Source organism: Delphinus delphis, chromosome 3, assembly GCF_949987515.2.
Source record: "Delphinus delphis chromosome 3, mDelDel1.2, whole genome shotgun sequence".
Lineage (NCBI taxonomy): Eukaryota > Metazoa > Chordata > Mammalia > Artiodactyla > Delphinidae > Delphinus > Delphinus delphis.
Window position 1 is genome coordinate 17977636 of NC_082685.1, and position 24851 is coordinate 18002486.

The 24851-nt window shown below is 40.1% G+C and overlaps 2 protein-coding genes across 2 annotated transcripts in view; both read left to right on the forward strand.

Moving 5' to 3' along the window:
• ZNF879 (zinc finger protein 879) overlaps positions 1-24851 on the forward strand; it is a 55596-nt gene that overhangs the window by 25243 nt on the left and 5502 nt on the right. The window lies entirely within an intron of this gene.
• On the forward strand, positions 14593-16334 carry LOC132422987 (thioredoxin-dependent peroxide reductase, mitochondrial). Its single transcript, XM_060008221.1, has one exon. It carries the CDS (start codon positions 14627-14629, stop codon positions 15398-15400), a length of 774 nt encoding a protein of 257 aa, XP_059864204.1. The 5' UTR covers positions 14593-14626; the 3' UTR covers positions 15401-16334.

Genomic DNA, 24851 nt, shown 5'->3' on the forward strand with positions numbered 1-24851 from the left:
AGTTGGAGCAAATTCTGGACAAAAGATATAAAGAGACCAAAAAACCCAACTACCACTTTTGAAGAGCCCAGAGCAAAAGCAAGCTACTGCCCATGTCCCCTGCACACAACACCATCTAAGGGTGGGCAAACCACCTAAGCCACCCCTCCCGCTGGACCCCTGGACACACCCCTACCCTCACCCCATATAAGGAACAAGCTACCCCTCCCCCCAAGCAAGTGAGCAAGGAAACCTGTTACTTGTTCTTGCTCCCCACTGCTGCAGCAGGGGCCCCAATAAAGCCTTGCCTGAATTTCTTGTCTGGCCTTTTGTCAATTTCTATTGATTGGGGAAGGCCAAGAACCCTGTTTTGTATCAATATGACCTACTACTCATCAGGCTAATGAAAGGAATGTTTAACAAAATTTAGAAAAATGGGGAGCATCATGGACAAGTCTTCCAAAATTCTGATCAAGTTCTCTTTTGTGGGACCAAGAGCTCCCCAGAGGCGAGAACTTTCACCTCTCGGAAGTGGCCGGCCAGCGGCGTCCCCTAGGAAGTGTAGTCGGCGCGGGGCCAGAGGCATGCCGGGAGTCGTAGTTCTCCTGGGTTCGCGGGGCGGCGGGGGCGGCTCGCGGCCTTTCTGGGGCTTTTGGCGCGGGTGATACCGGAATTGCTAGGGCACCGTGCCTGGGACTGAGAAGCTCCCGGTTGCCTCTTTCGGGTGGCGGTCGGAGCCAGCGCCTGTGACCGTCTGGGCTGGCAAGTGCGCGGGCCGGGCGGGGACGCGCGCTGGGGCACCAGGGAGACGCCACGGGCGGGTGGGTCTGGAGGCTGTCTGCACGGCCCGAGCCACGGTGCTTCGAGGGCGTCGCTCCCTCCCTCCCCACCCCCTACCCCCCAGACTCGCGGCGGGGGGAGCACCCCTTCCAGGTGAGCTGGGGCGGGCCCGGGACTGCTGTCAGTGGGGGTCTTTTGTGGCTGGCTTTTCTGAGACTTCTAAATGAAACAGACAATGAAAACAAAAGCTAATGCCTAAGGAGACTTCATGTGTGCCGGGCGCTAGTCTGGCGCCTTGGATGAATTAACTCATTTCATCCTCAGATAACAGGTAGGTCCCCGTTTTACAGATGAAGAAAATGAGGCACAGAGTGAAGAGGTAATTTGCCAGCCTTGGACTCAGACCATGGTCACTTTTTGCCTCTACTACTTACCAGTTTTGTTTCTTTGGACAGGTCACTAGACTCCCTGGTTCTCAGTCTTTCTCACATCCGTAATACGGAGTAGCAATATTTTTTAGAGTCGTTGTGAGGATTAAATAATACATGTAAAGCATGCAAGATTTCTGGCGGGCAGAAGATGTGCATCATAGAGTAACTATGATACTTGTACAGCAGCTTCCCTTCCCTGGCTGAGTTTATCCAGCATACTCAGCTTGTTGAGCTTTCATGCCAGGTGCTATACCTGTAGAACCCGCTGCAAACTTAGGCGGCCAATGCAGGCAGCTGTGGCCACGGCTCTTCTCTGACGGTTGTCTGGCTGCTCCTCTTACCTTGTTTTCCCTGTTGGGGCTTGTATATGAAGAGCAAAGGACTATTTGGAGCTGTGGATGCTGCAAGAGGTGGCACCTGTGGAATTTGTGTTTGGGAGTGGCAAGCAATATGGCGTGCATTGTGTGAGAGTTCCCTAGGAAGAGCACAGCACTCCAGGAAGGAGCCACTCAGGAGCGCCTGCGTTGGTCATTCCGCAGAGAAAGAGAGGGCACATGTGGGCAAGTTCCTTTATTGTGGTTTCTTCAGGAAGGAAAAGGTGAGGCAGGGCAAATGGGCTTAGGATTGGCTAGCTATGTTTGAAAGTGGGAGCCCAGGAATCTCACACTTGCTGTGACTGTCTGAGTGTGTAGTTTAAAGCTATCTTAAGGACTCCAGAAATCTGTGGTGAGTCACAGTTCACTTAGATGTAGCTAATAGATCCCAGATGGATGTTAAAGCATCAGTTTATGGAAATTAGAAGTATGGTTAATACAAGGAGGAGGTGGAGGTTGGCAAATTGTCTTAGAACTTCATTGGCTTAGTAGGCACACACTTGGTTTGCATCATTTATGTGGGGTGGCTTTGTAGGGACCTGATGGACATTATGGGTGGTTGTATCTTCCTTTCTCCAAGCCATCCCTTGACGCCAGAGTTCTTCACAATACCTTTTTCTCTCTGCAGACCTACCTTATCAAGCACGCTGCTCTCCCTTGACAGGAAAACTAAGAAGGAAAGAATGGCTGTGGATTTGCTGCCTGCTCAGGTGACAGTAAGTAAGTTTTGTCTTTTTAATGAATTGCCTTCTGTGTTCAGAGATGGTGGACATATTTCCATTCTTTGTCCAGGTACTTTGCTTTCCAGTGAAAACTATTGAGAATCCAGAGCCTGATGGGTTTTTCCCATGGTCCTGACCTTATCAAGGGGTTGCTGAGAAATGTGCATCCTCTGTCCCCAGACAGAGGTCACTCTTAATTCACCCCAAAGTCATTTCATGACCAAAGATTGAGTCAGCTCTGAACATAGGCTTCCAGATAGGATAAGTGCTTGGTGAGGAGTATGGAGTATTAGGGAGTCTTTATTTTCACAGATGATATAGTGTCACTTGGAGCAAAGCCATGGAAGGGCCAGAAGAGACACCCTCAACAGATATTGAGCATGACAATGTATGTACAGGATACTGTGTAGGGCACTGGAGGTACAAAGAGGAAAGTTGTTATTTCTGTCTTCAGGGAGTTTTTGGTCCTGATCTTAGGAATGAATGTCCAAGAGGATTCAGGGAAGAGATTCAAGAAGTGGAGTTATTTTGAGCTAATACTAAAGGTCAGGACTGATACCTGATGGGCATCACAGAAGGAGTTCAACGTGGCCTGGGCTCTGAGACTGGCACTGGGGAGGACAGCGGGCTCCCTCTTTATTGGGAGTTCCTCTGTCTAGTGCAACTAGATACTAAGCCGTCCAAATGTCCTTCTCATCTATCTGACTGATGCCTCTATCTCCTTCTATGATTGTTTTTTTCCCTGCTACTTCAGACTCCCCTCCTGGGCTCTTGTTTTTTGGTCTTTCCCCTTTTGAGATTTGTTTTCATTACTTAACCCTCAGTTTTCTGAGGATCTTTCTCAAATTTCTCTCCCCAGGCCTGAAGTTTTTCCTAAAGATCCAGTCTGTCATTCCCAAACTCTTATGCAATATTTCCACATTGAAGTCCCATCTTGCCCCCAATACCAGCTTCCTTTCCTTCTGTTTGTCACTGGCTGCTTTTCTAAAAAGTAGTGGTAGCCCACAGGTTAAAAATGTGAACTCTGGAAGTTGATTTTTGGAGTTCACATGCAGGCTAGAGATGTGACTGGGCAAATTATTTTCTCCCTCTGTGCCTCATTTCCTCATTTGTAAGTGTGGTTAGTAATACACATGCCTCATTTAATCCTTACAAGAGGGCTGCTAATATCTGCATTTTACACATGAGGAAACTGAGGCACAGAGAAGCAAGTAACTTAATCAAGGTAGTACAGCTGGCTTTTGAACCCCAACAAAACAGTCTATACAGTTAACATGCTCTAAGAAAGTATATGTAAAGTGCTAAGAACAGCTCATAGTACATATTAAATCTCAGTAAATGCTGCCTGTCACTGCCATTAGTAACAGCAACAGCAGCATTAGTTTAGGACCTGCCAAATTCGGTACATATCTCCTCACTAGGCTAGACTTTACTTTGATTCTTTAATTACAAGAAGATGAGTGTTTCAGGAAACCAAAATATAAAACCAGCAAAATGCAGTGCAAAGCAAAACCCAGCTTTCACTGTCTGAGCTTTCCCACACTCCCAAGCTGGAGAGACTGACTTGATTTTAGCTAAAGGAAGATGTAGAGAAGTATGTTTGCAACTCAGAGCCAGTTTTTGTGGACCACTAATTCAGTATCTAACCCTTTTAATTAAGTCTCTTAGAGACCCCGAGGTGACCCAATCACAGGTCTCATTACCCCATTTGAATCAGTTCAGTGGTAATATTCAATATCAACTTCTTTCCTCATTAACGGTCCTCAGAGGTGAATTTCTCTCTGCTGTCTGTTAGAAAAATCAAATAGCAAATAAACAATTTTTGGAAAAAGCAGGATATTTTCAGATTTTACAAATATTCTTTATTCTCTTCTGTTTCCATGCAGCATATAATTTACCTTGTGGGGAAAAGATACATAGGACTTGGTGTTTATTGATTTATAGTCATAGTTTGTCAATTAACTTTTTTTTTGTAGTAAATCAGTATTTGTTTTTGTGATTGTCACTATTTTTTAAAATTATTTTTTAGGATAGTTTTAGATTTAGAGAAAAATTGCGAAGATAGTACCATAATTACCGTATACCCTGCACCCAGTTTTCCCTGTTACTAACATCTTCCATTATTATGAAACATTTGTTGTAATTAATGAGCCAGTGTTGATATACTATCATTAACTAAAGTCCATACTTTATTCAGATTTCTTTAGTTTTTATTTAAAGTCCTTTTTCTGTTGCAGGATCCCATCCAGGATCACATATTATGTTTAGCTGTCATGTTTCCTTAGGCTCCTCCTGGCTCTCAGTTTCTCAGCCTTTCCTCATTTTTGATGACCATAACAGTTTTGAGGAGCATTGGTTAGATGTTTTGTAGAATGTTCCTCTATTGTGATTTGTCTGATATTTTTCTTAATGTTAGGCTGAAGTTATAGGTTTTGGGGAGGAAGACCACAGAGGTAAAGTGTAATTCTCATCACATCATCAAAACTACATATTAAATAACATGACTCATCACTGTTGATATTGACCTGATCACCTGACTGAAGTGTGTTTGCCAGGTTTCTCCACGGTAAACTTCCTCTCTTTTTCCATCTTCCCACACTGTCCTCTTTGGAAAGAAGTCACTATGTGCAGCCCACACATAAGGAGTAGAGAGTTATGCTCCATCTCCTTGAGGGCAGAGAATCTACATAAATTATTTGGAATTCTAAATGGAGGATTGTCGCTTCTCCCCCATTTATATCAGTACAGACTCACAGATGCTTATTTTATATTTTGGGTTATAATCTAATACTGCTTTATTTTGTTGCTCAAATTGTTCCGTCTTTGGCCAGTGGGAGCTCTTTCAGTTTGTTCCTCTGTCCCTTTGACATACCCTTATGACTGTGTAGTTTTTTGTTTTGTTTTTGGAGCACTTCCTTACTTTTGGTACTGTAAGGTGCTCTAGGCTTATTTTGTGTCTTCCCTGGCCCAGAAATCATCTATTTCTCTAGTGGCCTTGGTTTCTTTTCTTGGAGAACCGTATTAGAAAGCAAGATTTAGGCCTTAGGTTTACTCATTGCTACTGGGGTGTCTTTGCTTTTAGATTCTCTCACCTGACAGAGCAAGGGAATATATGTATATACTAACCTCTGTGTGTGTGTATAAATATTTTATATGTAACCATGTGTGAGTGTATGTGTGTGTGTATATTTCTATATGTAACCACTTGTGTCTGTGTTAAGCTACATATTCGTTCATACTAATGTCTCCAACTCTAATTTATTACCACACGGATCATTCTAGCCTGCTCCCCTTCCTTACTTATAACGTGCCATTCCAACAACAGTGAGAAACCTAGCTCCCACCATCTGCCATCCTTTGACTTTAACCATTCAGTTCCAGTCTGCATGTGTAGTAGTATCTGAATTGTTAATCCATACTGCCCAGAAAACTACTTTATTAACCAGAGTACAGTACTTATGTGCAGTTCCTTTTGTCTTACAGACCCCACTCACTTCCAAAGTTAGTAAGGTCAGCACCTTTTCCACCACCTCCTTCACTGGTTTTTGTCATACATTTGTATTATATTTAGATCATTGTGTCAGATTCTGTGTTCCATTCTGGGACCCCCCCCCCCAACATCCTAAATGATTTTTTTAAAGTTGCATACATTAAGTTTAACTCTTTGTGTTGTAAACTTCTATAAGTTTTCAAAAATGCCTTGTGTCATGTATCCACCATTACAATATCATACAGAATAGTTTCACTAAAAATTTCCCTTTGCTTCACCTATTCAACCATCTTCCCCTGCCCCACTCCAAACTTCTGGCAACTGCAAATCTTCGTACTGTCTCTACATATCAGTAATACTTCTTTTTTATTTTAAATTAATGGTTGTCCTGCAGTTTGCCATATAAATTACCACTAATCTAAGTCTACCTTTGAATAATACTATATTACTTCCTAGGTATTACAAATACCTTGTAATAGAGTAATCCCAATTCCTCCCACCCATCCCTTATGGCATTACTATCAGTCATTTTACTCATCCTATGCTATAATCACCCAATTCATTGTTATTATTACTTTAAGCAAACAGTTATCTTTTAGATCAACTAAGAATAAGAAAATACCTTGACTTATTTCTTCTTTGTCACTCTTCCTTAGTGTAGATTCACGTTTCTGACCTGCATTATTTTCTTTTCTCCCTGGAGAACTTGGTTCTTCATTTTCTTGCACGGCAGGTCTGCTGGTAATGAAGTTTTTGCTTGTTTGAGAAAGTTTATTTCTCATCCCTTTTGAATTCCTTGAATATGGAATTGTAGATTGGCATTTTCTTTAAATATTTTAAATATTTCTCTTCTTATTTGTGTGGTTTCTAATGAGAAAATCCACTGTAATTCTTACCCTTGTTCCTCTATGGGTAACATGTGTTTTCTCCTTATCTTTGGTGTTTGGCATTTGAATATGATATGCTTAGGTGTACATTTTTGGTTTTTATCCTTTTTGGCATTCTCTGGACTTCCTGGATCTGTGGTTTGTGTCTGTCACTAATTTTGGAAAATTCTCAGCCATTATTATTTCAAATATTCCTTTTATTTTATTCTCTTTTTCTTTTCCTCCTGGTATTCTAATTATCAAGTAATTTTAAATGATCAAATTTAAATGTTGTATTTTTAACATGGGAGGATATATATGATATATCAATAAGAAACTTAAGGGCATGAAACAATAATCATTTATTATTTTTCACAGTTTCTCTGGGTCAGGAATACAGACAGGCAGCAGAGACAACTTCTCTCTCCTGTACAAATCCTGGGGTCTCAGCTGAAAGACTCAAAGTTTAGAGGCTAGAATCATCTGAAGTGTCTTTCACTCACATGTATAGTAGTTGATGCCAGCTCATGGCTGAGACCTTAGCTAGGGCTGTTGGATTAAACATCCACTTGTAGTCCCTTTGTGTGTCTTGGGCTTACAATATGGTGGCCAGATTCCAAGGGTGAACATCAAGTGAGCCAGGTGGAAAGCGTATTCTTTCCTCAGAAGTCACATAACATTACTTCACTGAATTCTACTGGTCACAGCACCTAGAATCCCCTGCACAGATTGAAAGGAAGGAAACATAGACCTCACTTCTTGGTGGGAGAAGTGTCAGTGTCACATTATAGAAGAGCACGTGATATGGGAGGTATATTGGTGTGGTCATCTTGGGAAAGTACAATCTGCCACATCTGTCAGAATTTAAAATGCACATATACTTTGAGCCAATAGTTCAACCTCTACCAGTTTATCTTATAAATATAGACGTACACATACCCAGAGATATCTGCATGAGAATGGTCATTGTGCATTGTATGTGACAGCAAAAAACAGAAACCATCTAAATACCCATCAATAAAGGAAATGGTAAATAAGTTTTGGTATCTGTACAATGGCATATATCATGTAGTTGTTAAAAACAATAAGGTGTGTATATGCAGATGTGGCAAGATCTGTAAGATACAAGTTAAACATTCAGAATTTTTCCATTAAAAACAAGAATACATATGTGTATTTGCACAAAACATTTCTGGAAAGAAAGAATAAAAACTTGATACCAGTTACCTATAGGATGGAGCTGCTAACATATCACTGTGTGCTCTTTTGTGCTCTTCATATTCTTTAGCATGTGTCTGTTTTCCTCTTGTTTAAATAAATGGCCAAAAGAACACATGGATATGCAATTGGATATGAATTTTGTAATATGTTCTTAAAACCTGTCTGTAATAGGATTTAGTGTGATATATATTTTGTTCTTTTTGTTTTCAGTTTTTTTCAGATTTTTCTAAAGTGTTTATGTTTAATCTGTGTACTTTTTAAAAAGCTAATGAAATTTAAAAAGGAAAAGAATGTCATTTTGGTGGGAGTGTTCTAAGGCCCAGGGAAATGGGACTGGAAGTAAAGATAGAATGTGGGGTTGCCATGGGTATTCTGCTTACAGCAGCAAGAAGCCTGCTCAGGCTGCTGTAACAAAATGTCACAGGCTTAAGCAAAAGAAATTTATTTTCTCACAGTCCTAGAGGATATAAGTCTAAGATCAAGATGTTGGCAGGTTTGGTTTCTTCTGAGGCCTGTCTGCTTGGCTTGTAGAAAGGCTGCATTCTCAGTGTCCTCACATGGTCTTACCTCTGTGCATGTGCCTGTCTGTGTCCTAATCTCCTCTTATAAGGACACCAGACATACTGAATTAGGGCCCAATCTAAAGGCAATCTTTTAACTTAATTACCTCTTTAAAGACCTTAACTCCAGATTCTGAGGGTACTAGAGATTAGGACTTAAACATATGAATGGGTGGGAGGGATAATTCAGCTCATAATTAAGCCCTTTCATTGGGTCCTATAGAAAGATTGCTTTTCCTATCATCCCATTCATTCTTTCAATTCAAACATATTTGACATAGTTCTGTGGCCTCTCTCTGTAAGGCCTTTCCTGTGATCTCTGGATTATAGAGTGTGTGGTCTGTAAGCCTAATAAAGGCTAGGCTGAAGCAGAATCTCTGAGCCCATGGCTGACCCTGGTTCCAAACACCCAGGTTACCTGTTCTAGTCCCAGCAGAGCTAAGCAGCTTTTCTCAAGGAGGCCATGACCCAGAACTAGAAATTTAAGTAAATAGGGAGTTAGCATACAGCAGATTTTTTTTTTTTTTTTTTTTTTTGAGGTACTTGGGCCTCTCACTGTTGCGGCCTCTCCCGTTGCGGAGCACAGGCTCCGGACGTGCAAGCTCAGCGGCCATGGCTCACGGGCCCAGCTGCTCCGCGGCATGTGGGATCTTCCCGGCCCAGGGCACGAACCCGTGTCCCCTGCATCGGCAGGCGGACTCTCAACCACTGCGCCACCAGGGAAGCCCCAGCAGATATTTTTTGACTGCATAATATCTAAACCATATTCCTGTGTTTGGGGAATTCTCCTCTTTTTCAGTCTTAGTAGGAAAAAGAGACCACTTCACATTCGAGAAGCTAAAATGACCATATACTTGATTTTCCAGCTTCCATTATACATCAAGTACAGGTGTGTGATCCAAGTTTGGTCATTTAGTTGTACTCACCGTGGACTTTGAGACAGAAGCTAGGAATGTAAAGGAACAGGAACAATGTAGAGTGCACTCTGGTGGTTGTGGCAGCAGCAGTAACATTGAGTTTGTAGAGGAAGGAGGAGGAGGAGCTCAGCAAAAGCAGAGTCTGTCTACTGGGTGTGGGAGTGGTGGTAAGGCTGTACCGTCCAGTTTTCAATAGCAATAGTGTTCTCACAAGTCTGGTTTTCTAGTGTGATCCTGACTGTAGTCCAGAATGTTGCCTGGCCTCCCTGGTTTATGCTCATTTTCCAAGCCTAGTTCTGTGACTATCAATGCTCTTACAGCTCCCCTGTCCATTTTCTTTGTACATGAGCCAGAGTCCATTTCTGTTGCTTGAAACCGAAGAAACTTGACAGATATACTTCTTATGAAGCTACCTGCTGAAACCCAGAGTTGTATTTTACACCTTTAAAATACAGCTTAGATTACCAGTGTTTCTTTTTTTTTTTAATTACTTAATTAATTTTTGGCTGCATTGGGTCTTCATTGCTGCGTGCAGGCCAGGGCTTGAACCCTTGTCCCCTGCATTGGCAGGCAGATTCTTAACCACTGCACCACCAGGGAAGTCCCACCAGTGTTTCTAAATGGGGTCATTTTAGCATTTTGGATGGAGCCATCTTTCATTGTGCAGGACTGTCTTGAGCATATTTAAATGATTAACAACCTTGATCCCTTCCCTTAAATGCCACTAGCAAATCCCTTAGTCATTGTGAGAAAGAAAAAGGCCCTCACACATCTCCAAACTTAACCTGGGGAAGGGGAAGGATACCATACACTCATGAGAGCAACAAGTCTAGATGATTGAGATCTTTCAGGTCTGCATTTCTAGGATTCCGTCATTTTGTTATTTCTTGATATCTCATGAACTTGCCTAGACTCACTGAATATTTTGTTTTATACTTAAAAAGTAATACATGGGCTTCCAGCTTCTGACAATAGAAGAATAGCTCCTATCAGACCAATTCATCTGTGGATGAGAACCAAGCTCTGGACAAAATATGAGAAACAACCACCTGAAGGCATTGAAGAGAAACCAAAAGCAGACAGATATTGGACAACTGTCTACATTTGGCTGAAGAGACTGTCACAGGGTAAATATTCTAGTTTTTACAGCTTTTGCCTAGGGACAGGCCACAGCGCCAACAGAATGGTTAAAACTTGATTAGAAACCTGTAATCTTACTATCATGAAGAATCACAAGACAGAGTTTGGGGCAACCTTAGCATCTGGAAAGTGGAGGGGCCTTAAAAAGGAGAGAGCCAGAGAGGGGGAGCCCTGTATCCTGTGCATAAACTCTGCCCAAATCTCTGGCTGACCCCTGAACCACACCATGCACAAGACAGACTCACAGTAACCCAACAAAGAACTGAAGAGAGATTTTTGCTGCTGCCTATTACTGAGATGACAGAGTTTGATATTTGAGCACTGCTAAATTAACTACCTGCTTAAAAAAAAAATCAGTACTTCTTAAAGAAACATAACAAAATCCAGAGTCTACATTATAAACTATACAATGTCCAGGATAAGGTAGACATATGAAGAGATGGGAAAATGTGACCAATATTCAAGAGAAAGGCAATCAGCAGAGACCAAACCCAAGATGACTCAGATGCTGGAATTAGTGGGCAGATATTATTTTATTTTTATATTTTAAAATTTTTATTGGAGTGTAGTTGATTTACAATGTTGTGTTAGTTTCAGTTGTACAGCAAAGTGAATCAGTTATACATATACATATATACACTCTTTTTTAGATTCTTTTCCCATATAGGCCATTACAGAGTATTGAATAGAGTTCCCTGTGCTATACAGTAGGTCCTTATTAGTTACCTATTTTATATATAGTAGTGTGTATATGTCAATCCCAATCTTCAAATTTATCCCTCCCCCCACCCCTTGCCCCCTGGTAACCATAAGTTTGTTTTCTACGTCTGTAACTCTTTCTGTTTTGTAGATAAATTCACTTTGTACCCTTTTTTTAGCCTCCACATATAAGCAGTATCATATGTTATTTGTCTTTCTCTGCAGCCGGCAGATTTTAAAACCACTGTTATAACTATGTGCAGGGATTTAAAGGAGAATATGCATGCAATAAATAAGTCAATAGGAAATCCAAGCAGAGAACTAGAGACTATGAAAAAGTAATAGAAATTTTGTAACTGAAGAATAAAATATCTGAAACATAAAAAGAATCACTGAATAGGCTTAACCTTTGGAAACGAACATAAGAAAATGTTAGTAAACTTGTAGATATATCAACAGAAAATGTCCTAACTGAAGAATAGGGATAAAAAGCTTCAGTTACCAGTAAAACAATGTTACAGGTCTAAGATACATGTAGTTGGAATTCAAGAAGAAGAGGAGAGAGAGAGAATGGGACAGAAAATATATTGAAATAATGGCCAAAATTTTCCCAAATTTGTTTAAAAAAAAAACAAAAACAGATATTTACAGATTGACTACACTCACTGAACCTCAAGCAGAATAAATACAAAGGAAACCACAGCTAGGCACATCATTGACCAGTGCTGTGTAACAGGAATATAATGTGAACCATGAATGCAAGTCACATGTTTAAAATTTTGGGGGAGCGGATCCAGATGGCAGAGGAGTAGGATGCGGACCTCACCTTCTCCACAGAGATACATCAAAAATACATCTACATGTGGAACGACTCTCACAGAACATCTACTGAATGCAGGCAGAAGACCTCAGACTTCCAAAAGGGCAAGAAAATCTCCACATAACTGGATAGGACAAAAGAAAAAAAAAAGAGAGGGAGAGAAGCAAATTGGTACAGGACCTGCACCACTGGGAGAGAGCTATAAAAGAGGAAGGGTTTCCACAAATGGAGAAGTCCCCTCACTGGTGGGAGGTCAGCCAGGACACAGGGGGAGCTTTGGAGCCTCAGAGGAGAGCACAGCAGCAGGTTTGCAGAGGGCAAAGCAGAGAGACAGACCTGCACAGACAATTGGTGTTGACAGGCACTCCCCAGCCTGAGAAGCTCGTCTGTTGGGGTGGGCAGGGGCTGTGTGCTGACACTCAGGCTTTGGAGGTCAGACCCTGGGGAGAAGACTAGGGTTGGCTAAGTAAAGATAGCCTGAGGGGGCTAGGGTGTGGTGCGCCACAACCAAAGGAATCCAGGAAGAAGCCTGGGCCCACCAGAGAGGCAAGACACCATTGTTGGGGGGCATATGAGGAAAGGGGCATGCCCACCATAGGAGTTTCTTTCTCCTAGTGCTCTCAGGCAGCAGGGCACCACCTACACAAGCTACAGGGGCAGGTACAAGCCACTGCTGCCATCTCAGACTCCAGAGGTGGGCGTGGACTGCTGCCGCCACCAAGGGTCCTATGAGCAGGTGCAGGTCGCTGTCCCTACCTTCCTGGGAGTATGCGCAGCCCACCAATGCCAGGGTCCTGTGACCTGGTGCCACTGCCCCCACCTCCCCAGGGGTGCATGCAATCTCCTGCAGCTGCCAAGAGTCCCACAGCCAAGTGCCATCCACTGCCCCTGCCTCCCCAGGAGTATGTGCAGCTAGCTGCCCTTGCTGAGGGACCCGCGACTGGGAGCCAACTGCTACCCCTGCCTTCCTGGGAGTGTACACGCAGGCCATGCACCTGCACACCCCCATCAAGGGGATAATGGCCAGCACATGCTGAGGAAAGAGATGGCAAGCATCCAAACCAAAAACAGCCCTCACACTGAAAAAATATTAAACCCACACAAGCTATGCAGGGAAGCTCCCACATATAAATAGCCCTCCAAGACTACAGTAGATATTTGTTTCTCCTAAACTCACAGAGTAAGAGAAATATAAGCAAAAGGAAGAAGCAGAGGAACCACTCTCAGTTAAAGACCAAGAGAATTCCCCTGAAGGAACAAACCATGAAACAGACCTCTTCAGTCTAACAGACAATGAGTTCAAAAAGGAGGCAATGAAAATAAGTAATTAAGAAAGGCTATTGACAGAAATGCAGATTACTGTGAAAAGGAACTAGAAACTATAAGAAGGAGCCAAGAAAAATTAGAAAATTCATTTGCCGAGATGAAAGCTGAGCTCAAGGCAAAGAAGAAGAACGATTAATGCAGAAGAAAGAATAAGTGACCTGAAAGGTAGAATGGAAATTATCCAATCAAACACCAGACAAAAGCCAAATGAAAAAAAATGAAGGCAATATGAGAGATATGGGATAATATAAAGTAGGCCAATCTATGCATAGTAGGGATTCCAGAAGGAGAAGAAAGAGAAAAGGGGATTGAAAATGTATTTGAAGCTATTATGGCTGAAAACCTCCCAAACATAAAGAAGGAAACAGATATCCAGATCCAGGAAGCACAGAGTGTCCCAAATAAGATGAACCCAAACAGACCTACACCAAGACATTATAATAAAATTGGCAAAAGTTATAGAGAGGATTCTAAAGGCAGCAAGAGGAAAAACAAAGAGTTAATTACAAGGGAACCCCATAAGGCTATCAGCTGATTTCTCTACAGAAGCAATGCAGGCCAGCAGGAAGTAACAAAATGTATTCAAAGGCTTGAAAGAGAAAAATTTCCAGCCTAGAATACTCTGCCAAGCAAGATTATCATTTAGAATAGGAGAGGAAATAAAGAAGTTCTCAGACAAGCAAAAACTAAAAGAATACAGCAATACTAAACCTATCCTAAAAGAAATACTGAAAGGTCATCTCTAGAAAAGAAGCAAGAAGATATAGGTAGGAGGAGATCACAATTGGAAAGTAAATCACTTAAATTAGCTAGTATACAGACCAAAAAAAAAAAAAAGCTATTTGTGAAAGCAATGATTAAACATAAGCAACAGCAAAGGGATAGACATGAAGATGTAAAAAGGGACATCAAAATCATAAAACATGGGGAAGGAGAGTAAGAAAATGCAGATTCTTTTTCTTTCTTTTTCTTTTTTTGAATATGTTTGAGACTGTATGACTATCAGTCTAAAGCAAGCAGATATAGTAAGGGGTTAACATACTTGAAAAATGGGACAACCCACAAATCAAAAACACAGTAGACTCACAAAAACTGAAAAGAAGAGAACACAAACATAAAATAAAAGGAAATCATCAAATCACAAAAAGAAAAAGGAACAAAGAAGAAACAAAGAATCTACTGGAAAAACAGGTTTGAAATGGCAATAAATGCATATGTGTCGATAATTACCTTAAATGTCAATGGACTGAATACTCCAATCAAAAGACATAGAGTGCCCGTGGGTGCCGTGCACCCTGAAGATGGCGGCCGTGGCGGGAAGGTTGCTCCGGACTTCGCTTGTCCGACAAGTGAGTGCCATTCCTTGGGGCATTTCTGCCTCTGCAGCCCTTAGGCCTGCTGCTTCTCGAAGAATGTGCTTGACAAATGCACTGTGGTCTGGCTCTGCTCAAGCAAAATTCGCCTTTAGCACCAGTTCCTCATGCCATGCCCCTGCCGTCACCCAGCATGCGCCCGATTTTAAGGGTACAGCTGTTGTCAATGGAGAGTTCAAAGAAATAAGCCTTGATGACTTTAAGGGGAAATATTTAGTGCTCTTCTTCTATCCTTTGGATTTCACCTTTGTGTGTCCTACAGAAATTATTGCTTTCAGTGACAAAGCCAATGAATTTCACGATGTGAACTGTGAAGTCGTTGCAGTGTCAGTGGATTCCCACTTCACCCACCTGGCCTGGATAAACACACCAAGGAAGAATGGCGGTTTGGGCCACATGCACATCGCACTCTTGTCAGACTTGACTAAACAGATTTCCCGAGACTACGGTGTGCTGTTAGAAGGTCCCGGCCTTGCACTACGAGGTCTCTTCATAATTGACCCCAACGGAATCATCAAGCATTTGAGCGTCAATGATCTCCCAGTGGGCCGAAGCGTGGAAGAGACCCTCCGCTTGGTGAAGGCATTCCAGTTTGTAGAAACCCATGGAGAAGTCTGCCCAGCCAACTGGACACCAGATTCTCCTACAATCAAGCCCCATCCGACTGCTTCCAAAGAATATTTTGAGAAGGTAAATCAGTAGACCACCCCACGTGCACCTGCAGCTTCCCACACCAGAAAAGAACCACAGCTGGAACTCACTTTTAGCATTTCAAAGATTATTATTTATAGAAGGCAAAAAAACAATTATGCTTGTATTCGTAAATATTACTCTAAATGTTTTGTTTTTGTAACATTGGCCAAGGCTTTTAAAATGTGGTTAGTTACTAATGTAAGGAGTCCTTTATTAGCAGTGTATGGATGGATGGCTAGTTGCTATAGAATGTGCAGTTCCCCTATTTCTTGGATCATGTCTTCAAAGGGAAAAGGAAACAACTCTTCTTTATCAGCCTTACTTGAACCTTTGTGTACACTAGCGTAGTGTGACAGGCATCAAAAGCTTCTGATCAAGGGTCCTGAAATTTTCTTCTTGAGTTTCTTTATATTAAACTGAATTTTCTTTTAAGATCATAGTTTTAAGTTGTTAGCATCAATTGTCTAATTTAACACTTGCAGGACTTCCCTGGTGGTCCAGTAGTTAATACTCTGTGCTCGCAATGCAGGGGGCGTGGGTTCGATCCCTGGTCAGGGAACTAAGATCCCACATACCATGCAGTGTGGCCAGGAAAACCAAAACAAAACACTTGCAATGAATGTGTATGTGATTGAAGCAGATGTGAATCATGTTTTTTAAAAAACCACCTACAGTGGCCAAGTGACTTAACTGACCATGCATGTTCCCCAGTCCTGAGATTTATACTTTATATAATTATTTTACTTATTTTGTTAGCTGACTTAGTGCCTACATACATTTCTAATATTTATTGGGCATAATTATAAAGGATAATTATTGAATCCAGGGATTGCAGTTTGAATTTGAATCATTCATGCATTTGAATCATTGTAATTATTTTATTTCCTGAAGTGTTCAATGTAAAAAAATATAAAAATAAACATTTAAAAAAAAAAAAAAAAAAGACATAGAGTGTCAGACTGAATAAAAAAACACCAAAAGCCTACAATATGCTGCCTACAGGAGACCCACCTTAGAGCAAAGGACACACATAGTTTTTTTTAATTTAATTTGGTTCTGGGTCTTAGTTTCAGCAGGTGAGCTCCTTAGTTGCAGCAGGTGGGCTCCTTAGTTGTGGCTCAAGGGCTCCTTAGTTGCAGTTCACTGGCTACTTAGTTGTGACACATAGGCTCCTTAGTTGCAGCACACGGGCTCCTTAGTTGTGGCATGCAAACTCTTAGTTGTGGCATGCATGTGGGATCTAGTTCCCTGACCAGGGATTGAACCCAGGCCACCTGCATTGGGAGTGTGGAGTCTTAACCACTGTGTCACCAGGGAAGTCCCAGGACAAACGTAGATTGAAAGTGAGGGAGTGGAAAAAGATATTTCAGGCAAATGGAAATGACAAGAAAGCAGGAGTTGCAATACTCATATCAGACAAAGTAGACTTTAAAGTAAAGACTATAAAGAAAGATAAAGAAGGACACTATATAATGATAAAAGGATCAGTACAAGTAGAGGATATTACCTCATCAACTTATATGCACTTAATGTAGCAGCACCCAAATACATAAAACAAATACCTACAGACATAAAAGGAGAAATCAGTGGGAATACAATAATAGTAGGAGACTTTAACACCCCACTCACATCAATGGACAGATCTTCCAGACAGAGAATCAGTCAGGCAACAGAGATCCTAAATGATACAATAGAGCAGTTAGACTTAATTGATATTTTCAGGACGTTACCTCCAAAACAAAACAAAATGGAGTACACACTCTTTTCAAGCGCACACAGAACATTCTCTACGATTGACCACATACTAGGGCACAAAACTAACCTCAGCAAATTTAAGAGTATAGAAATTATTTCAAGCATCTTCTCTGATCACAATGGCATGAAACTAGAAATCAACCACAGGAAAAGAAATGAGAAAAAAACAACTACATAGATACTAAGCAACATACCACTAAAAATCCAGTGGGTCAACGAGGAAATCAAAAAGAAAATTTTAAAAAATACCTTGAGACAAATGTCAATGAAAACACAACCATACAAAATCTATGGGATGCAGCAAAAGCAGTTCTTAGCTGGAAGTTCACAGTGATACAGGCCATCATCAAAAAAACAAGAAGAATCTCTGGTAAACAACCAAACCTACCACCTAAAAGAATCAGAAAAAGAAGAACAAACAAAACCTAAAGTCAGCAGAAGGAAGGAAATAATAAAGATCAGGGAGGAAATAAATAAAATAGAGATTTTTTTAAAAGTAGAAAATAATCAATAAAACCAAGAGCTGGTTCTTTGAAAGGGTAAACAAAATAAAAAAACCTCTGGCCAGACTCACCAAGAAGAAAAGAGAGAGAACCCAAATAAACAAAATAAGAAATGAAAAAAGAGAAATCTCAACTGATACTGCAGAAATACAAAAAACCATAAGAGAATACTATGAACAATTATATGCCAACACATTTGACAACCTAGAAGAAATGGACAACTTTCTAGAAACATACAGCCCACTGAAATTGAATCAAGAAGAAATAGATGATTTGAACAGACCAATCACTAGACGTGAAATAGAATCTGTAATTTAAAAAACTCCTTACAAACAAAAGTCCAGGACCGGATGGCTTCACAGGCGAATTCTACCAAACATATAAAGAAGAACTTAAACTGATTCTTCTCAAACTCTTCCAAAAGATTGAAGAGGAGGGAATACTCCCAAAGACGTTCTATGAAGCCATCATCACCCTGATACCGAAACCAGACAAAGACACCACCAAAAAAGGAAATTACAGGGCAATATCTTTGATGAATATAGATGCAAAAAATCTCAACAAAATATTAGCAAACCAAATCCAACAACACATAAAAAAGATCATACACCATGACCAAGTGGGATTCATCCCAGCTTCACAAGGATGGTTCTACACTCGCAAATCAATTAATGTAATACACCACATTAACAAAAGAAAAGTAAAAAACCACATGACCATCTCAATAGATGCAGAAAAAGCGTTCAACAAAATTCAACATCCATCCATGATAAAAACTCTTACAAAAGTGGGAATAGGGGAATATCTGAACTTAATTAAAGCCATTTATGACAAACTCACAGCCAATATAATACTCAATGGTGAAGAGCTAAAAGCCTTCCCACTAAAATCTGGAACAAGACAAGGATGCCAACTCTCACCACTTCTATTCAACATAGTATTGGAAGTCCTAGCCACAGCAATCGGACAAGAAAAAGGAATAAAAGATATCCAAATTGGAAGGGAAGAGGTAAAATCGTCATATGCAGATGACATGATACTATATATAGGAAACCCTAAGGACCCAACACAGGAGCTACTAGATCTAATAAATGAATTCAGCAAAGTAGCAGAATACAAGATTAACATTCAAAAATCAGTTGCATTCTTTTTTTTTTTTGGCTGTGTCGGGTCTTCATTGTGGCATGTGGGATCTTTTGTTGTGGTGTGTGGGCTCTTCATTGTGGTGCATGGGCTTCTTGCTAGTTGTGGCATGCAGGTTTTCTCTCTCTGGTTGTGGCATGCGGGCTCTAGGGCACGTGGGCTCTGTAGTTGTGGCGTGTGGACTCCAGAGTGTGTGGGCTCTGTAGTTTGTGACACACAGGCTCTCTAGTTGAAGAGCAGGCTCAGTAGTTGTGCACGGGCTTAGTTGCCCCATGGCATGTGGGATCTTAGTTCACTGACCAGGGATTGAACCTGCATCCCCTGCATTGGAAGGCAGATTCTTTACCACTGGACCACCAGGGAAGTCCCTTGGTTGCATTTCTGCACACTAACAATGAAATATCGGAAAGGGAATGTAAAAAAAAAACCTTTTAAAGTAGCACCCCCCAAAAATAAAATACCTGGGAATAAACCTGACCAAGGAGGTGAAATACTTGTACACTGAGAACAATAAGACATTAATAAAGGAAATTAAAGAGGATTCAAAGAAATGGAAAGATATCCCATGCTCTTGGATCGGAAGAATTAATATTGTTAAAATGGCATTCTACCAAAAGCAATCTACAGATTTAATGCAATCCCTATCAAAATACCCATGACATTTTTCACAGAACTAGAACAAATAATCCAAAAATTTATGTGGAACCATAAAACCCAGACTTGCCAAAGCAATCCTGAGGGGAAAAAAAGCAGGGGACATAACTCTCCCAGACTTCAGACAATACTACAGAGCTACAGTAATCAAAACAGTGTGGTATTGGTACAAAAACAGACATATGGATCAATGGAACAGAATAGAGAGCCCAGAAATAAACCCACACAGTCAATTAATCTTCAACAAAGCAAGAATATAAAATGGGAAAAAAGACAGTCTTTCAGGAAGTGGTGCTGGGAAAGTTAGACAGCTGCATGTAAACCAATGAAGTTAGAACACACTCTCACACCATGCACAAAAATAAACTTAAAATGGCTTAAAGACATAAACATAAGATGTGACACCATAAAACTCCTAGGAGAAAGCATAGGCAAAACATTCTCTGACATAAATTGTACCAATGTTTTCTTAAGTCAGTCTCCCAAGGCAATAGAAATAAAAATAAACAGATGGGACCTAATCAAACTTACAAGCTTTTGCACAGCAAAGGATGCCATAAAAAAACCATTAAAAAATGAAAAAACAACCTACAGAATGGGAGAAAATATTTGCAAATGATAAGACTAACAAGGGCTTAATCTTCAAAATATACAAACAGTTCATACAACTCGACAACAGCAACAACAAAACAAACCAATTGAAAAATGAGCAGAAGACCTTAATAGACATTTCTCCAAAGGAGACATACAGATGGCCAGTAGGCACATGAAAAGATGCTCAGTGTCACTAGTTATTAGAGAAATGCAAATCAAAACTACAATGAGGTACCATCTCACACCAGTCAGAATGGCCAATGTTAAAAAGTCTACAAATAACAAATGCTGGAGAGGGTGTGGAGAAAAAGGAACCCTCCTACACTGCTGGTGCGGATGTCAGTTGGTGCAGCCACTGTGAAAAACAGTGTGGAGGTTCCTCAGAAAACTAAAAATAGAATTACCATATGATCCAGCAATCCCACTCCTGGGCATATACCCAGACAAAATTATAATTCAAAAAGATACTTGCACCCCTATGTTCATATCAGCACTCGTCACAATAGCCTAAACATGGAAACATGTCCATTGATGGATGAATGGATAAAGGAGATGTGGTACATATATACAATGGAATACTACTCAGCCTTAAAAAAGAACGAAATAATGCCATTTGCAGCAACATGGGTGCAACTAGAGATTATTGTACTAAGTGAAGTAAGTCAGAAAGAGAAAGACAAATATCACATGATATCACTTACATGTGGAATCTAAAATATGGCACAAATGAGCTTATCTACAAAACAAACAGATTCATAGACATAGAGAACAGACTTGTCATTGCCAAGGGGGAGGAGGGTATGGGAGGGAAGGACTGAGAGTTTGGGATTAGCAGATGTAAACTATTATATATAGGATGGAGAAACAACAAGGTCCTACTGTATAGTGCAGGGAGCTATACTGAATATCCTGTGATATTCCACAGTGGAAAAGAATATAAAAAAAAGAATGTCTATATGTGTATAATATAAAAAAGAACATCTATATATGTATAACTGAGTCACTTTGCTGTACAGCAGAGAGTGGCACAACACTGTAAATCAACCATACTTCAAGTAAAACATTTTTTTGAACTTTTTAGTAGTCACATTAAAAAATAAACAGAAGCAGATAAATTAACTTTAATATTTTACTTAACACAGTATACCCAAAATATTATTTCAACACGTAATAAGTACAAAATTATTATTGAAATATCATATGTATATATATTTATTTGTGTATATATAAATATTTTCTAGTATATATTCTGGTGTGTATATATAACAGCACATCACAATTCAGACTAGCCACATTTTAAGCACTTAATATCCATTTGTGGCTAGTGCCTATGATATTAGGCAGAGAAGTCATAGACAAATCACTGAAAACCAAAGATTTTAAAGCAGACAGAAAAAAAATCACATTACATACGGAGAATCAATATTTGAATGTCCATTGGCTCCTCATGAGAAACAACAATGGCCAGAAAACAATAATGACCTTTTATATGCTGAAAGAAAAAAACTGTCAACCCAGAATTCTATAACCAATGAAAATATTCTTCAAGAATGAAGATGGGGCTTCCCTGGTGGCGCAGTGGTTGAGAGTCCACCTGCCAATGCAGGGGACATGGGTTCATGCCCTGGTCCAGGAAGATCCTACATGCCGCGGAGCGGCTAGGCCTGTGAGCCATGGCCACTGAGCCTGCACGTCTGGAGCCTGTGCTCCGCAAAGGGAGAGGCCACAACAGAGAGAGGCCCACGTACCAAAAAGAAAAAAAAAAGAATGAAGATGAAATAAAGGCATTTTCAGATAAAAGAAAACAAAGCTAATTCATTGTCAGCAGGCCTGCACTACAGGATATTCTAAAAGAAGTTCTTCAAGTTAAAAGGAAATAATACCAGACCTAATCTTAGGAAGGAAATGAAGAGTATTAGAAATGGATAAATATAAATATATATATATATTTATATTTGTCTGGATAAATATATTTATATTATAGAAATATATAACTAATTTTTCTTCTCAGTTTCTTTAAGACGATATGATTGTTTAAAGCAAAAGTATAATACTGTGTTATGGAGTTTATCGTGTAAATGGATGTAATGCATATAACTACCGTAGATATAGAATTTATTTACGTCTGGACTGGAAAAGCTCTATCTTTATCTTTGGAAAAGCTCTATCTTTGTCTCCAGGGATGCCTGGATGGCTGTTTTTGATTCCTGGCCAAGATAAGGGAAGTGGATGTGGTCCTTAAATGCCACTGACCACCCCCGGGGTCATCTTCTTCACTGCTGGTTTGCAGCTGGCCTATATGGTTTGACAAGCCTTGCTTGATACACAAAAGGCCCCTGCCGAGCGTTTCTCCTTTGAGCTCCACTAAACCAAAATTTCTTATATAGCTCCAGAGACACAGCATAGTCTGTGCGTGCGGATAAGGGGAGATTGCACATGGAATATCTCTGACTTCCATAAAGACTTTCTTGCACAGTGTTTATCTTGCTGCATTGTACCCTTTGCCTTCCATGAGTAGTCTCAGAGCAGTCTGATGAGTCCTGTCAACTATATGAACTGAGAAAATCTTTGTAATAACTGTAGCATGAAGAAGAACCATATGTTTGCGAGGTTCTTGCATTCTATGTGAAATCATATATTAGCTCTAAATACACTATAAAGAACTAAGAATGTGTATTATAATTCTCAGCAACCACTAAAAATGCAAAGAGGTATAGCTAAAGGTGAACATGTAAATTAAAGTGGAATCTAAAAAAATTTCAAAACAAGCATACACCCTGTAAAAAAATGTAAGCCTAATTGAACGGTATAACATAAGTGAAAGGTTGCCTTTCTGTCCCTTTCTAAAATATCAAAGAGTAATCTGGGTGGACAGCTTGTTGTATTCTTTGAGATATTTTTGTATGCACATATATATATAGATAAAGAATGTTTCAACACATACAGACTGGCAGCTTGCTTTTTCATATGAATCAGTAGTATATCACGGTCAAATTCCGATGTCAGGCATACAAATCTATCTCATTCTATTTAATGGCTATATAACATTTCATGGACTAAATGCAGTATAAATTGCTTATACTGCTTATGCAGTATAAATTCCCTTATTGATAACGTAGGTTGTCTTCAAATTTTCACCATTGTATTAGTTTCCCATTGTTTCTGTAACAAATTACCACAAACTCTATGGCTTAAAATAACATAAATTTATTCTCCTACAGTTGTGGAGGTCAGAAGTGTGAAATCAGTTTCACTAGCTTAAGGTCCAGTTCTCAGCAGGGCTACTTCTTTCTGGAGGCTCTGGGGTGAAAATCTGTTTCCTGGCCTTGTTTTCACCTTCTGGTGGCCCCCTATGTTCCTTGGTTTATGGCCCTTTCAACCATCTTCAAAGCATATCACTTCAGTCTCTACTTCCATCATCATATAGCCTTCTCTTCTTCTGACTCTGATTCCTTTTGTGTTCTTCTTATAAGGACCGTTATAGATCACCCTGGATAATAATCCAGAATAATCGCCCCCTCTCAAAACCCTTCAGCAGATCCTCAGAGTCCCTTTGTCATATGTATAATGTTTACAGGTTTATTATTCAGCCTACCATACCATTAACTTAAAAGTAATGTTTTAGTGAACATCCTTGAACAAATATCCCTACACAGTGTGTGATTATTCCTTGAAGTAGAATCCTAGAAGTATTTAGAAATGCAAGGTTAAAGTAATATACCTTTTACATTTTGACAGATTCTCAACAAAATACCCACTAAGCATTGTACTGTTACTCCCTTAGACTCTTTCATACAAGAATTGGTGGCTGTCCAACCTCTGCTTTCTTACATTTTGGGGTTTAACTGGGATTCTTTTGGAAGAACTTACCTTCTCAGCAGTTCCCTTTTGCACCTCTATAGTCTTGCAGGTAGTTTGGTTCTTTTAATTTTCATAGTCAATGGAAACCCATCTGACAATATATCTTAGAGACCTGTCTATCTGAATTCAGTTAGGAGCTCCACCACTCTAACAGTTTTACCTTGGGAAAATTTTGTAACCTTTCTGAACTGTTTCTTTATCTGCAAAATGTTTTAATTATAGTATCTTCCTAATAGAATGTCTGTGAAACTTAAATGGGTTACTGTATACAAAGTTTCTATCATAGTCCCTAACATGTAAGTATTCAATAAACATTAACTAATATTATTTTTATTATTTGCTTTATGTCTCAGAAATTCCTTTTTATTTCTGTTCTACTAATGATATTTTCCCTAGTTTTCCAGCACTACTCTAAATGTTCTCTGATTTTTTTCCTTTCATTTAATTTGGATTTTGAGTGGGAGGGAGGTAAATGGATGTGTTCAGTTACTCTGACAGATCCCAGGGTGGGATATAAATTCCCTCTTGGCAGGAAATTTGCCCTTTTTTCCATATCACAGCACATGCCATGTGTCTTTGCTCCAAGTGGGTACTCAATAAATGTTTGTTTAATAGTTGATGGGTGGTTCCAAAAATAACATAAATAGTTGCTTTGAAATATTTAGAATCCTGAGACATTTTCAGAATGGTTGCTACACATCCCAGTGTCACCTTCTTACCAAGTCTTCCAGAGGAGAAGATGTTCCTGGGTGAACAGGAATGGGTTTGCCATTACAGGAGTCAGTGACGTTTAGAGATATAGCTGTGCTCTTCAGCCGGAACGAGTGGTTGCACCTGGACTCTGCCCAGAGAACCTTGTACCGGGAGGTGATGCTGCAGAACTACAGCACCCTGGTCTCTCTGGGTAAGGAGCCTTGCTTGTCATGGAGAGTCTGCCGTGGGAGCACTTT

Excerpts from the sequence above, each read along its gene's own strand:
- LOC132422987 (XM_060008221.1), top strand. The coding sequence starts at position 14,627 with ATGGCGGCCGTGGCGGGAAGGTTGCTCCGGACTTCGCTTGTCCGACAA.